This window comes from Labeo rohita, unplaced genomic scaffold (assembly GCF_022985175.1).
Source record: "Labeo rohita strain BAU-BD-2019 unplaced genomic scaffold, IGBB_LRoh.1.0 scaffold_1197, whole genome shotgun sequence".
In the NCBI taxonomy this organism is placed as follows: Eukaryota; Metazoa; Chordata; class Actinopteri; order Cypriniformes; family Cyprinidae; genus Labeo; species Labeo rohita.
In genome coordinates, this window is record NW_026127337.1 from 12,556 (window position 1) to 24,810 (window position 12,255).

The 12,255-nt window shown below is 37.7% G+C and overlaps 1 protein-coding gene, 1 long non-coding RNA gene and 1 pseudogene across 2 annotated transcripts; all 3 read left to right on the forward strand.

Annotated features, from left to right (window-relative positions):
- Nucleotides 1-1,732: 1,732 nt before the first annotated feature.
- On the forward strand, nucleotides 1,733-6,843 carry LOC127157750 (scavenger receptor cysteine-rich type 1 protein M130-like; annotated as a pseudogene).
- A 1,775-nt stretch (nucleotides 6,844-8,618) lies between these two features.
- On the forward strand, nucleotides 8,619-10,303 carry LOC127157752 (uncharacterized). Its single transcript, XR_007825994.1, has 3 exons — nucleotides 8,619-8,745; nucleotides 9,539-9,701; nucleotides 9,835-10,303. It is a non-coding gene; the product is annotated as an uncharacterized LOC127157752 (long non-coding RNA).
- A 33-nt stretch (nucleotides 10,304-10,336) lies between these two features.
- On the forward strand, nucleotides 10,337-12,252 carry LOC127157751 (putative DMBT1-like protein; the record flags this gene model as incomplete). The annotated part of the gene is made up of 3 exons (XM_051101007.1): nucleotides 10,337-11,005; nucleotides 11,432-11,743; nucleotides 11,974-12,252. Coding segments are annotated over exons 1-3 (760 nt in total), but the record flags the coding sequence as incomplete, so codon positions are not given.
- Nucleotides 12,253-12,255: the final 3 nt, after the last annotated feature.

Sequence of the window (12,255 nt, forward strand, 5' to 3'; positions counted from 1 at the left end):
GTGTTGTAGTATGTACAGGAACAAAATCCACATTAAAGAACTGTGGAACAGCAGGGTGGAAAAAACATTCCTGCACTCATAATTATGATGCTGGAGTCATCTGTTCAGGTAAATAAAACTAAACCTCAATGCATTTCACACTTTCTGATCTTTTTTTTTTTTTTTTTGATTATGTACGAAAGTAAAGATATATTTTTTTTGGATGTGGTTAGATGCTTATTCTTATAATTAATTACCACTTAAGGGTAACCTATTATGCCCCTTTTTACAAGATGTAAAATAAATCTCTGATGTCTCTAGAGTGTGTATGTGAAGTTTTAGCTCAAAATACAAAACAGATAATTTGTATAGCTTGTTAAAATTGCTACTTTTGTTGTTTACATGCAAATGAGCGTGTGCTCCCAGCCCACTTTTCAGAAGAGGACGGAGCTTCAAGAGCCGAAAAACACAAAACTCTCAGTAGCGGTTTTCAGCTTTACATGTTCAAACAGAATCGGTTTAAAAGTCAGTCATCTGATAGTACTGTACATAATAAATGCACCTTTACGAATAACATAGACGGTGAGCACAGCGTGTTAAAAATAATGACATAGCTGGTCTCATTTTGCTATCGCATGCTGGTTGGTATTGATCCCTAAACATATAGGGGACTTTACCGATTTTTTCCCGGGACATTTCCTTCGAAAATGAAATTTAACCACAGTGTCCTCAGCAGCTCAGAATGGCGAATGGTTGAAAAAGAAAAGAATCAAGGTGTTGCAATGGCCCAGTCAAAGTCTGTGGCGAGAGCTGTGCATAAACAAATGCCTACAATCCTCAATAAACTGGAGTAACATTGTAAAGAAAAGTGGGCTAAAATTTCTCCAGAACGATGTGAGAGACTGAAAAAGTCATACAGAAATTGATTACTTTAATTTATTGCTGCTAAAAGTGGATCTACACGCAATTGAATCATAGGGTGTCCTTAGTTTGTCACCCATGGCTTTTCCATATTGGCTTTGATTTTGGCTAAATAGGTCATGTGTTGATGTTCATTTAATGTTTTATTTTTTTACATTTTATTTTCCAAGGACCAGGTGATTTTTTTTTTTCTTTTTCTTTTTTTTTTTTTTTTTTGTTTGTAATTCAGTATTGTGTCCTTCTTTTTTACATGACTGTATGTACAGTGGGTATAGAAGAGAATCACCCCCCTTAAAAACAATCACATTTTCTTGCTTTGCAGTAAAGATGGACACAGTTTTTGTTTTATCCAGCTGTATTTACTCAGTGCAACTTATAACATCCAAGTGAAAGATATAATATCAGCCTGTCAGGAAAAAAAAAAAAAAAAAAACAGAATCAGTGAGTTGGAAAAAGGATCATCCTCTTGTGTCTGTATTTTGTTGAACCACCATTTGCTTTAATTACAGCCTTTAGTGTGTTGGGATATGTCTCTACTAACTTTGCACATTATGAAAAGAAGCAGCCTAGGCAGAGATATGAAGGAGAGGAGATAATGACAATTTTCATTTTGGGAAATTCAATTCAAAAGAACCCTTTCATTACGTGCTATATTAAACCTTCATTTATGTATATATGCATATATTTAGGGAACACTTGAGTGTTAATGAGTGTTAAAAATGTAATTGCACATAACACTTGCCACATCCAGAACCTGTTAAACAAAAAACTAGCTCACCTAATGCACACTTTTATGCAATATAAACAGGTCATAAACGCTCCAGACTTTCTGATGGGTCTCATCTTTGCTCTGGGAGGTTAGAGATACTTCATGATCAGACGTGGATGTCAGTGTGTGACGCTGCCTTTGACCAGCAGGATGCAGAGGTTGTGTGTAGAGAGCTGGACTGTGGGGCTCCTGTACAGGTGCTGGGAGCAGCTGCTTTTGGCAAAGGAGGCGCTCTGAGGTGGACACAAGAGATTCAGTGTAGAGGAGATGAATCTCAGATTTCATTCTGTTCAGTATCATCATCACACAAACACAACTGCACCACTGACAACATTGTGGGACTGATCTGCTCTGGTTAAGTATAAATATTCAGCATCTCTGCATTTGTTTTTGATACTCATGTCATGTCTTAGATTTAATATGTAATGTGATCAGTCTAATAACAGTTTAACGAGAGAAAGTTGTATGAACTCTCTTTTCTTTGCTCAGGTTACACTGATCTCAGACTGATAAACGGCCCAGAATCTTGTTCTGGAAGAGTGGAGCTTCAGTTCCTCAGTAAATGGGGCACAGTGTGTGATGCATGCTGGGATATGAGAGCTGCCGATGTCCTTTGTAGACAGCTGAATTGTGGGATTGCTGTGTCTGTTGTGGGATCAGACTGGTTTGGAGAGGGAAGTGGTGAAATCTGGGCTGATGTGTTTGATTGTGACGGGAATGAAACAAAACTCTCAGAATGTTCCATCTCTTCATGGAGTCGAGCTGAATGTTCTCATAGACGAGATGTTGGAGTCATCTGCTCTAGTGAGTTCATATTGTGAGATTGACTAATTGTGAGATTGATTGCTCAAAGGCTCAGTAGTAGTAATACAATATTTCATCTCATTTGTATTTCATTAATGCTCTTGTCATTTATTTCTGAATTGATTTTTAATAAAAAAAAAAATGTTTTATTCTCAAACTTGCAGTATTTTACTAAAACATCAGATTGTCTCTTTAGGTTCCTCTCTGGCTCTTCATGATGGTCTGGTGCGGTTGTCTGGAGAGAGACAGTGTGAGGGGGAGGTGGAAGTTTTCATCCATCAGGTCTGGAGGAGAGTTCTGCTGGACTCCTGGAGTCTCACTGAATCCTCTGTGGTCTGCAGACAGCTGGGCTGTGGCTCTGTGCTGAACTTCTACAGCTCCTCTTCATCCAGTCCTGAACACAGTCATGAGTGTGTGACGGGCTTCCAGTGCTCTGGGAGTGAAGCTCATCTGGGGAACTGCAGCTCTCCACAAACTCTCAACTGCAGCTCCACACAACAGCTGTCAATCACCTGCCTTGGTGAGAACAACAACATCTGGGCAGATTCTTTAGTTGTTAGTGATTAATAATGTGTTTTTCTTTCTCTGAATATCAGGTCGTGGGTCCATCAGGCTGGTGGGTTCTGGGGGAGACTGTGCAGGGAGGCTGGAGGTTTTTCACAGCGGCTCATGGGGGACAGTGTGTGATGACTCCTGGGATATTAAAGATGCCCATGTGGTGTGCAGACAGCTGCAGTGTGGAGTGGCCCTCAGTAACCAGCAGGTACCAGCCTGGTTTGGTCCTGGTTCTGGACCCATATGGCTGGATGAGGTGGAGTGTGAGGGGAATGAGACGTCCCTGTGGAGCTGCTCTTCTCCAGGCTGGGGAAAACATGACTGTAATCACAAGGAGGATGTAGGAGTCGTGTGCTCAGGTAAACATGCTACTGAGAATTTTTTTAAAAAGAAAATTAAATTTAATAACATTTTGGACAGAATTTTTTAACAACTTTCTCATGTGCCCATTAACCAGTTATTTAGGTTGTATTTTAGGTTTAGCACAACCTGATTTCAATTGTATTAATTCACACTTTTCCATCTAGAGTTTAAAGAGATCAGGTTAACTGAGGGCTGTGAAGGGAATGTGGAGGTTTTCTACAATGGATCCTGGGGTAATGTGTGTTACAACTAGATGGACAGAGACACAGCGAGTCTGATCTGTCAAGAGCTGAACTGTGGAAGATCTGGTAGTGAACCCAGATAATTCAGTGGGACTGAGATCTGCTCCTAATTGGCTGGATCATCTTAACTGTCGAAAACATGATGGGACATTGTGGCAGTGTCCATCTTTACCCTGGGGCCAGAACAACTGTTATGATAATGAGGTGGCCAATATCATTTGCTTTGGTAAGACTATATTTAATTTAAATATGCAATTTTCCATTTTACTAAACAAACCAAACACAGTATTCCTTGTTATTGAGCATTCAATAAAAGTTTAGTTTCCATCTAATTTTTTGTTGAGTCTTGCATGTTATAATCTCAGAGAAAGAGAGTCCTGAGTCTCCGCAGAGTCGTCTGACATGTTCAGCATCTCCTCACCAAAGACAGTGTTCAGGTAAGTTCATTTAATGGAATTTAGTAAAAATTAGGAATGCTGTAAATGTAATTTTCAATTGCTTTTTCTTCATATAAAGTTGCAGCATTTCATCTTGGCTGGTTACATTATCACATGATGCTGTGTTTTCTGTGATGTGTGTATTTTAGATCATGTTCCTCTCAGACTGAGTGGAGGGGAGGGCCCGCCTCTGGGAGGCTGGAGGTGTATCATAACGCTGTGTGGGGCTCAGTCTGTGATGATCAGTGGGACATCAGCGATGCTCAGGTGGTCTGCAGGCAGCTGGGTTGTGGAGCAGCACTGAGGGCTGATGGGAATTCAGTCTTTGGTGCTGGTGAAGGTGTTGTGTGGATGAACAGAGTCGAGTGCAGAGGGAATGAGATTCACCTGTGGGACTGTCCTCTCTCCCTGAAAAACCACACTGACTGCTCCCACAAAGAGCACGCTGGACTCACCTGTGCAGGTCACAGCAAAACACTGACAAAATAATATTTATTTTTTAGATCATTTAATAATAATATTTGTGTATTTAATTCATTGGCATGATTTTTAATGTGTTTGTGTCTGTTTTGACAGATTTGCAGATGTGTCAGTGTCCACTACTCCTGCCACAACAACATCAGCTTCTCCTCCAGTTTCTCCTCCAGTGCACTCAACATCAGTCACTCCTTCACAAACTCCTCCAGCAGCATCCTCCGTCCCCCCAGTGCTTGTGATTGTACTGGTAGTTGTGCTCTTACTGCTCTTAGTGCCACTGCTTATACTGATTCAGCAGAACAGAGTGATGAGGAGAGGTAGGAGAGATCCAGAGACTGTCATATTGTGTCTTATTCAGTGTGTGATCAGTCATGTGTTGTGAACTGACAGCAGGTTTGTCTGTCTACACTCACAGCTCTCTCTAAGAGGAGACACAGGACGACGACTGAGGCCGTTTATGAGGAGATTCAGCACAGACTCACTAGTAGACACAGTCTCTTCACTCAGAGAGGTGAGTAAGTGTTATAGTCTTGGATTTGTGGAGATCAACAGGTAATCACTTTATTCAGAGGATTAGTGGAATAAATTACATTAATTCATTTGTGGGACCTTGTGTGTTATTTGAAATTATATAGTGTTAGTGTTAAATGATTCCAAAGAAAGTGGAGGTTTTGGCTGATTTGTGATTGTGAATGTATCTGATGGTTTTACTCCATAACAGGAAGTGTCCTTGCAGAAGAACAGCATTCTGGGTATGAAGATGCTGATGAGCTTCTTTCAGGTTAGAGGACTTAAATATAGTAATGTTATATTAGCCTATGTATGTTGTGTAAAGCATCTGTAATTAATTAAAACATTCACTTTGTTATCTTAGCAGAAAATGATATACACCATTCAACACATAATTTAGATATGATTTTCTTTCTTTCTTTCTTTATTCATTCATTCATACATTTTTATATTTTCATTAAAGAAAAATCTGCAAAAGACACACCTGAATACCATAATGATTTCTCAACCACTAAAGGCTCGACAGGTCAGTGAAATCAACTGATGGGTTTCACTTCTTTAACCTTTTGGGCCTGTGAACAGTAAACCTGTTTTTGTTTAATCAATCAAGTAGATGGCATATTTTGTGCAGATGAAAATAAGGTTGTGAGGGATAAACTTACAGTCTTAGGGGTCCTAGATCACAAAATCTTCAAAAAAGATTTTGTTTACTGAAAGTTTTTCAGAAAACAATTGGCATGTTGTTAAACAACAGTACAATCCATTGAACACACACTGTGCTTCAGTCCCTCACAGCCTTGTTTTTATTCTTGTCAAAAAATAAATAAATATGGTGCTGTCCTGACTATTTGTTTTTAACTCATTTAGAAGAGCAACAAATCACACCAGAGAACTATGATGATGTGATCACTGCAGGAGTGAGCCATCATGCTACAGGTTTATTTCTTTTTTTTAATTATTATTATTATTATTATTTCTACACATTTTAACACTATATTTAAGCATTTTAACTGATTGATGGTTTTTTTCTTTCACTCTTTCTTTGTTGTTGTAGATGACTTACCAGGAAACTATGATGATGTTGTCATCATACGACAGTTCTCCAATGATAAAGCAGGTGTGGGTTTCAATTTACACCCTTCTAGATTGGCACAGGGTATTTTATTTCTTATTTTTCTTCAAATTATTGTGCCATATAAAAGTCCAGTGGTGTCCAAACCTGCTCCTGGAGGGCCACTGTCCAGTAGAGTTTAGCTCCATCTTGACCCAAACACGCCTGTCTGGACGTTTCTAGTAACCCTGAAGACCTTGATCAACTGGTTCAGGTGTGTTTAACTGGAGCTAAAGCTAAACTCTGCAGGACTGTGGCTCTACAGGAGCAGGATTGGACACTCCTGATATAGTCTGTTTGTTCATGTAATTAATAATAGCCACATTTCTATCAGAGGGTGTTCAGGAGGAATATGATGATGTGAAGAATGTTGGAGAATATATGACTGACATGTTTGGTATGTTGTTAACACCTTCGTTTAGTCTTTATAATCACTTTATATTATCAATTCTGTTGTCATGAAAGCTCATTTACTGCTAATATAGTTTATTATAATGCATTTTGATGTATGCAATGATACATGAGTTTGCTCTTGTTTTCCATTAACAGACTATGATGATGTGGAGGAGGATCCAGGAAAACAGACAGGAACTGTATAACTCAAACCACACCCACTGCCTCAAATCCTGTTAAAGCTTTTAATGTTTTAGTGACCTTACTATATAAGTTTCAGCTGCAATCTAACAGTGTTTTGTTACATTCTGCATTGAAATACACAATTGGAATTTTAGACAGAAAAAAATATTTGCTTTCATGACCTTTTCAAAATGACTTTTTCTAGGCACTTTTACAGTCTTTTCTGTGGTATAGTTATGTTGATGTACAGTATTGATTAATATACAAAGGCACATGTAAAATAATTGAGTTACATTTCAAATTTTTTTGTTTATGTTGTTAATGTATTTTAAATGTGTTAATAATATATACTGTGTACAATATATCTATTATACACTGTGTGCATTATATACTGTGTGTATTTTTCTTCTAAATTTTATTACACTTGCTTTTACAGTATACTCCAGCTAATTTAATTGAACTTGATTAAAAGTTTGTGTGCAATACATTTGGTGTTGGTCAGTACATGATAAACAACTAATTATTGACAGTAAAATTTTGACATTAAAATAAAAGTTTCTGAGAGTCTGAAATGTAACATTTTGTAGCATTTATATGACAATTGAACATAAAATGCATATAATAGAATTAAGGATTATCAAATGTTTATAAATGAAGGATATATCAGTTGTATATGCAATAATGTGCTTCAAATTGCATGTTTATTACTACTGTGCACTTCAGAATTAATATCTGTAGTCTAAAATTTTTAAGCAAATTAGATTGAACTAAATGTTTATAGTGTTATAAAGCTGATCATTTAAATTCAGTACAGATTAAATGTTTCATAATTAAATTTGAAATGTTTTATAATTAAATTCGGAATTTATTTCATTTAAATTCTGTTAATTCTGTCACATAGTTTTAGTCAGACTAATTTTTTTAAATACTTTAGTGTGTTTAATTAAAATGCACTTTAACAGATTGTTCAAATCTATAAATATGCTAAATTGCAACATTATGAGAAAATATGTGATTGCATATATTTAGTTAAGTAATAGTGTTAATGTAACCAATAGGCCTATTAAAATATTTAAGTTCTCATTAATTGCTTTAATACATTCAGCAGTACACTTTAACCATATTACAAAACAAAAGCAGTTATTATTGTACATATGTCAGGGTCCAGATGAGGGTAAATATGGCATCTGAATTTTACAGGCCACTCAACACTGATACATTTGATTTGAAGAAAAAAAAAATACCATAATAAAAATCTTAATTTTTATTAGTTTATCAACTAATTATATTAACTCAATCAGTTTAATGTAGAACAGCTGGGAAAACTACTAATTAAATATTGGCAACTAATTAAATGTCAATTTAAATTAAATTAAATGCTCCACACGGGAGCAAAACACGTGACGCTGGTGATGTGCGCAGCTTCATCTAGCAAATAATTAGGCGAAAATATGCTGAAATTAACAACAAAACGATTTCAGACCTTCAGCACACGAATCACTCACTGTTCTTGATTTAATAACATTTAAACTATATGAAAGAATGTATATTCATATAGTGAAGTCTTTACATTTTATTAGGCTACTTCATTCAATTTCTCACCTCAACAGACGTAGCAGAAAACTTAAAGCGCTGCTTCATTTGTATCGTTGTGTTTACTCAATCATTTGTTTCAACCCATTTGTCTTTGTTTTAACTAGATTTGGCTCTTGCATCAAAATCGGAATCGTTAATGTTAAGAAATTACGCTGTCATCTAAAATTTGTGTTGTAACAAAAATACAAGGTTACATAAGTCAACATTAACGAAAGGGGCGGAGAATGATGAAGTTGGAAAACAACTGGATAAAAAATAGTTGAAATCAGCATGCGGGGTCCAATATTTGCAATGTCTGACTCCTCCCCGGATCAGGATACTTAAGAACACAGAATAAACATCGCTGGATGAAGTGGATAGCCTGTTTACCCTAAACAACTTAATCAAAAGGCTACTTTTTAAGAGGTAACTTTGAGAAACTTTAATTTACTGTGCTGTATCGTGTGAAGTTTAGTGTGTAGTGTTTTTGAATCCGCCCATCCTGTTTTTCATTTGTTTCTTATGTGAATCTATATTAGATGTATTTGACCATTGTGTTGCTTTTTGCTGTTTTCTTGTTTTAAAACGTGAGATTCTTCACAGTCTGTTTAGATGAAGAATCTCAAGTCTTAGAGGTGAGTAGGCTAATTGTGATCTCAGACCCAACTTAGACCCTTTGATGAATTCCAGCTGTCTTTGATATGCCAAATTAATATCTTTGGAATAGAGATGTTTGTTTACAGATCTTGTCCGAATTGCCCTTTATTTTATGTATTAACTTTTTATTGTGCTCTTGGTTAGAATATCATAACAGTGCAGTAAAATCCACTTAGAAGTACTTTCCTGAAAATAAATAATAAAATGTTCTAAGTAAGTGATGTGAGCAGTCAGTCATCAGTGCTTGTACCTGCTGTGTTCAGGTTCAGGTTTTGATGCTGAATATAAGCTGCAGTGTTTCTGTATCAGTCTGCTTTAAGTTTAGTGTGACTTTGTCTCCACACTGACTTATGACTGACACGAGTCTGTCCTCAGTGAAGTGTCTCTTCACGCTGGAGGAGGAGTCCTCCTCATCAGCGCTGACACTTTATTGATATATATGGAGAAAATAAAAATGCTGCTTTCTGATTTGTCACTGATTGTGTTTGATGATTTCCTCTGTTGTGTCTAATAAGGTAACAGTGAGTGTCATTGGCAGCTGTGAGTCTCTCTCTCTCTTTAGGGGGCTGACAGGAGCCAGTTTATTCAGTGTGTTTGAGGGAGCAGACGAGAAACTTGTGCTGTGCTCTGAGTTGATGAAATAGTGTGTGTTGAGCTGAAGGAGAAGATGAAGAGCTGTCTGATGCTGATGTTTCTGTGTTATATGGTAAAACTCATCATCTCTGGTAGGTACATAATCAGGATCAGTAGTTAATCTATTCTTTAAATGAGCTGAAATAATTTGCATGCAATTTTACACTTTACTACATACTATGTTTGGTATGTTCACTAAATGTCTCCTCTCTCTCTCATGTGTAGACAGTGTGAGTGTGAGGTTGGTGAATGGCAATAATCCCTGTGCTGTAGAGTTTAGATTCTCTGCCCGAGACCGAGCCCAGACTTGACCCGACCCGACCCGTGGGCCGGGTCGGGCCGATATTTCCTGCCACTATCTTCGGGCCGGGCCGGGCCGGGCCGGGCCGGGCTGGGCGGGGCCATGATCAAGCATTTGTGTGTGTGTTTTTTTTTTAATCATTACTTAATTAGCCTAATTGGGTGGAGAGCTATGCCATAATTATAAATATTATACGAATATTTTAGCAAAGTCGGCCTGAGCAACACGTGTAGGTCTACAAAGTTGCGCAATTTGCAACGCGTGTCATGCGCAGCAACGCTCTAGCTCCCGCGACAGCGTCTCCTCCACTTGCACACATAACACCGGGCCAGCTGTGCTGTATTGTGTATGTGTATAGCCTAAGTGCAACATGGAGCTTGAAGACGTACAGAAAAAAAAAAAAATGCTAAACGGGGGAATTAACTTTGAGCAAGTTTGGAGGAAAGTCGGAGGTACGGAAACATTTTCATTTTCTGTGTTTATCATTGTTCACGTTTTTTTAGGCTTTTTTTTTTTTTTTTTCATTCAGATCTATTTGCGATCCATTCTGAATAAACAAACAATGCAGTTTACATGCTTCGTCCTTGTTGCATTTTTTCATTAAGATAAATCTAAACTAATTTCTGTAGTTCAAACAACTTAGAATTGTAGTTGAGAACGTCTGTTATAACGGCTCACCTATTAAAAAATAGTCGGGTTTAAAATGGGCTCGGGCTCATAATTACAGTTAATGTGTCGGACCGGGTCGGGCTCGGACACAAGGTGCACGGGCTCGGGTAGGATCGGGTTTAATTTTTTGGGCCCGATCTAAGCTCTACTGTGCTGGTCGAGTGGAGGTTTTTGATAAAGGTCGGTGGGGAACAGTGTGTGATGATGACTGGGATATTGCTGATGCTGCAGTGGTGTGTAGAGAGCTGGACTGTGGGATGGCTGTAAAAGCAACATCTAATGCTCACTTTGGACAAGGATCAGGACCAATTTCAATGGGTTATGTACAATGTAGTGGATCAGAGACTGCACTGAAAGACTGCAGTTCAAACAGCCAGTATAGACAGTACTGTAATCATAATGAAGATGCTGGTGTCGTCTGTTCAGGTAAGCTGCTCCAGAATTCAGCCTGATATTTCATCACTCTTTAATAATTCTCATTTAAGCAATAAAATCTATTCTGTATGTTGGTGTGAACAAACTGCATCAGTGTCAATCTTATTAATCAGGCAATCTGTTAAATTTTGTTTATTATAATATATTCATCCTCATCCCTTGTTTTCTTATAATAAACTATGATGGACTGAATCACCATTAAATGTCATGTCTTTTCAGACAGTCTGATATGATGTTCATATTTATTTTAATGAACATTAAATTATGGATTGAAGATATAATTACAGATCAAATTAGAGCAGATTGTATGAAATGATGAAATACAAAATTTTAATAGCAGATAAATAACAGTTTTCTCTACTGTTCCAAGTTTAGAGGTGTTTAATTAATAATCATTTACTCATAACGTAAACACAGGTCGCCACCCCACACTTGTTGATGGATCCCACCTGTGCTCTGGGAGATTAGAGATACTTCAGGAGAACAAACGATACACAGTGTGTGACGCTGCCTTTGACCAGCAGGATGCAGAGGTTGTGTGTAGAGAGCTGGACTGTGGGGCTCCTGTACAGGTGCTGGGAGCAGCTGCTTTTGGCAAAGGAGATGCTCAGATGTGGACACAAGAGATTCAGTGCAGAGGAAATGAATCACACATTCGACACTGTCCTTTGTCAACTTCAATGAAAATAAACTGTGCCCATGATAATGGCATTGGACTGATATGTTCTGGTAAATTATTTAACCTCTTTGTAAAGAATACAGTTCCAATAGTTATATACAAAACTCGTTTGTTTAATCAGTACCACAATCTGAGATCTCTGGCTATATTAAACAGATTAGAACTAGAGAATTACTCAGATTATCTATATTCTCATGGTTTTATGTATGTATGTATGTATGTATTTTTTATTTTATTTTATTTTTTATTGGTTTTGTTAAGAACTGTGTTGTCTGTGCAGGCTACACTGATCTCAGACTGGTAAACGGCCCTGACGTCTGTTCTGGTCGAGTTGAACATCAGTACATCAGTAAATGGGGCACAGTGTGTGATGCATGCTGGGATATGAGAGCTGCCGGTGTCCTCTGTAGACAACTGAATTGTGGGATTGCTGTGTCTGTTGTGGAATCAGACTGGTTTGGAGAGGGAAGTGGTGAAATCTGGGCTGATGTGTTTGACTGTGACGGGAATGAAACAAAACTCTCAGAATGTTCCATCTCTTCATGGAGTCGAGCTGAATGTT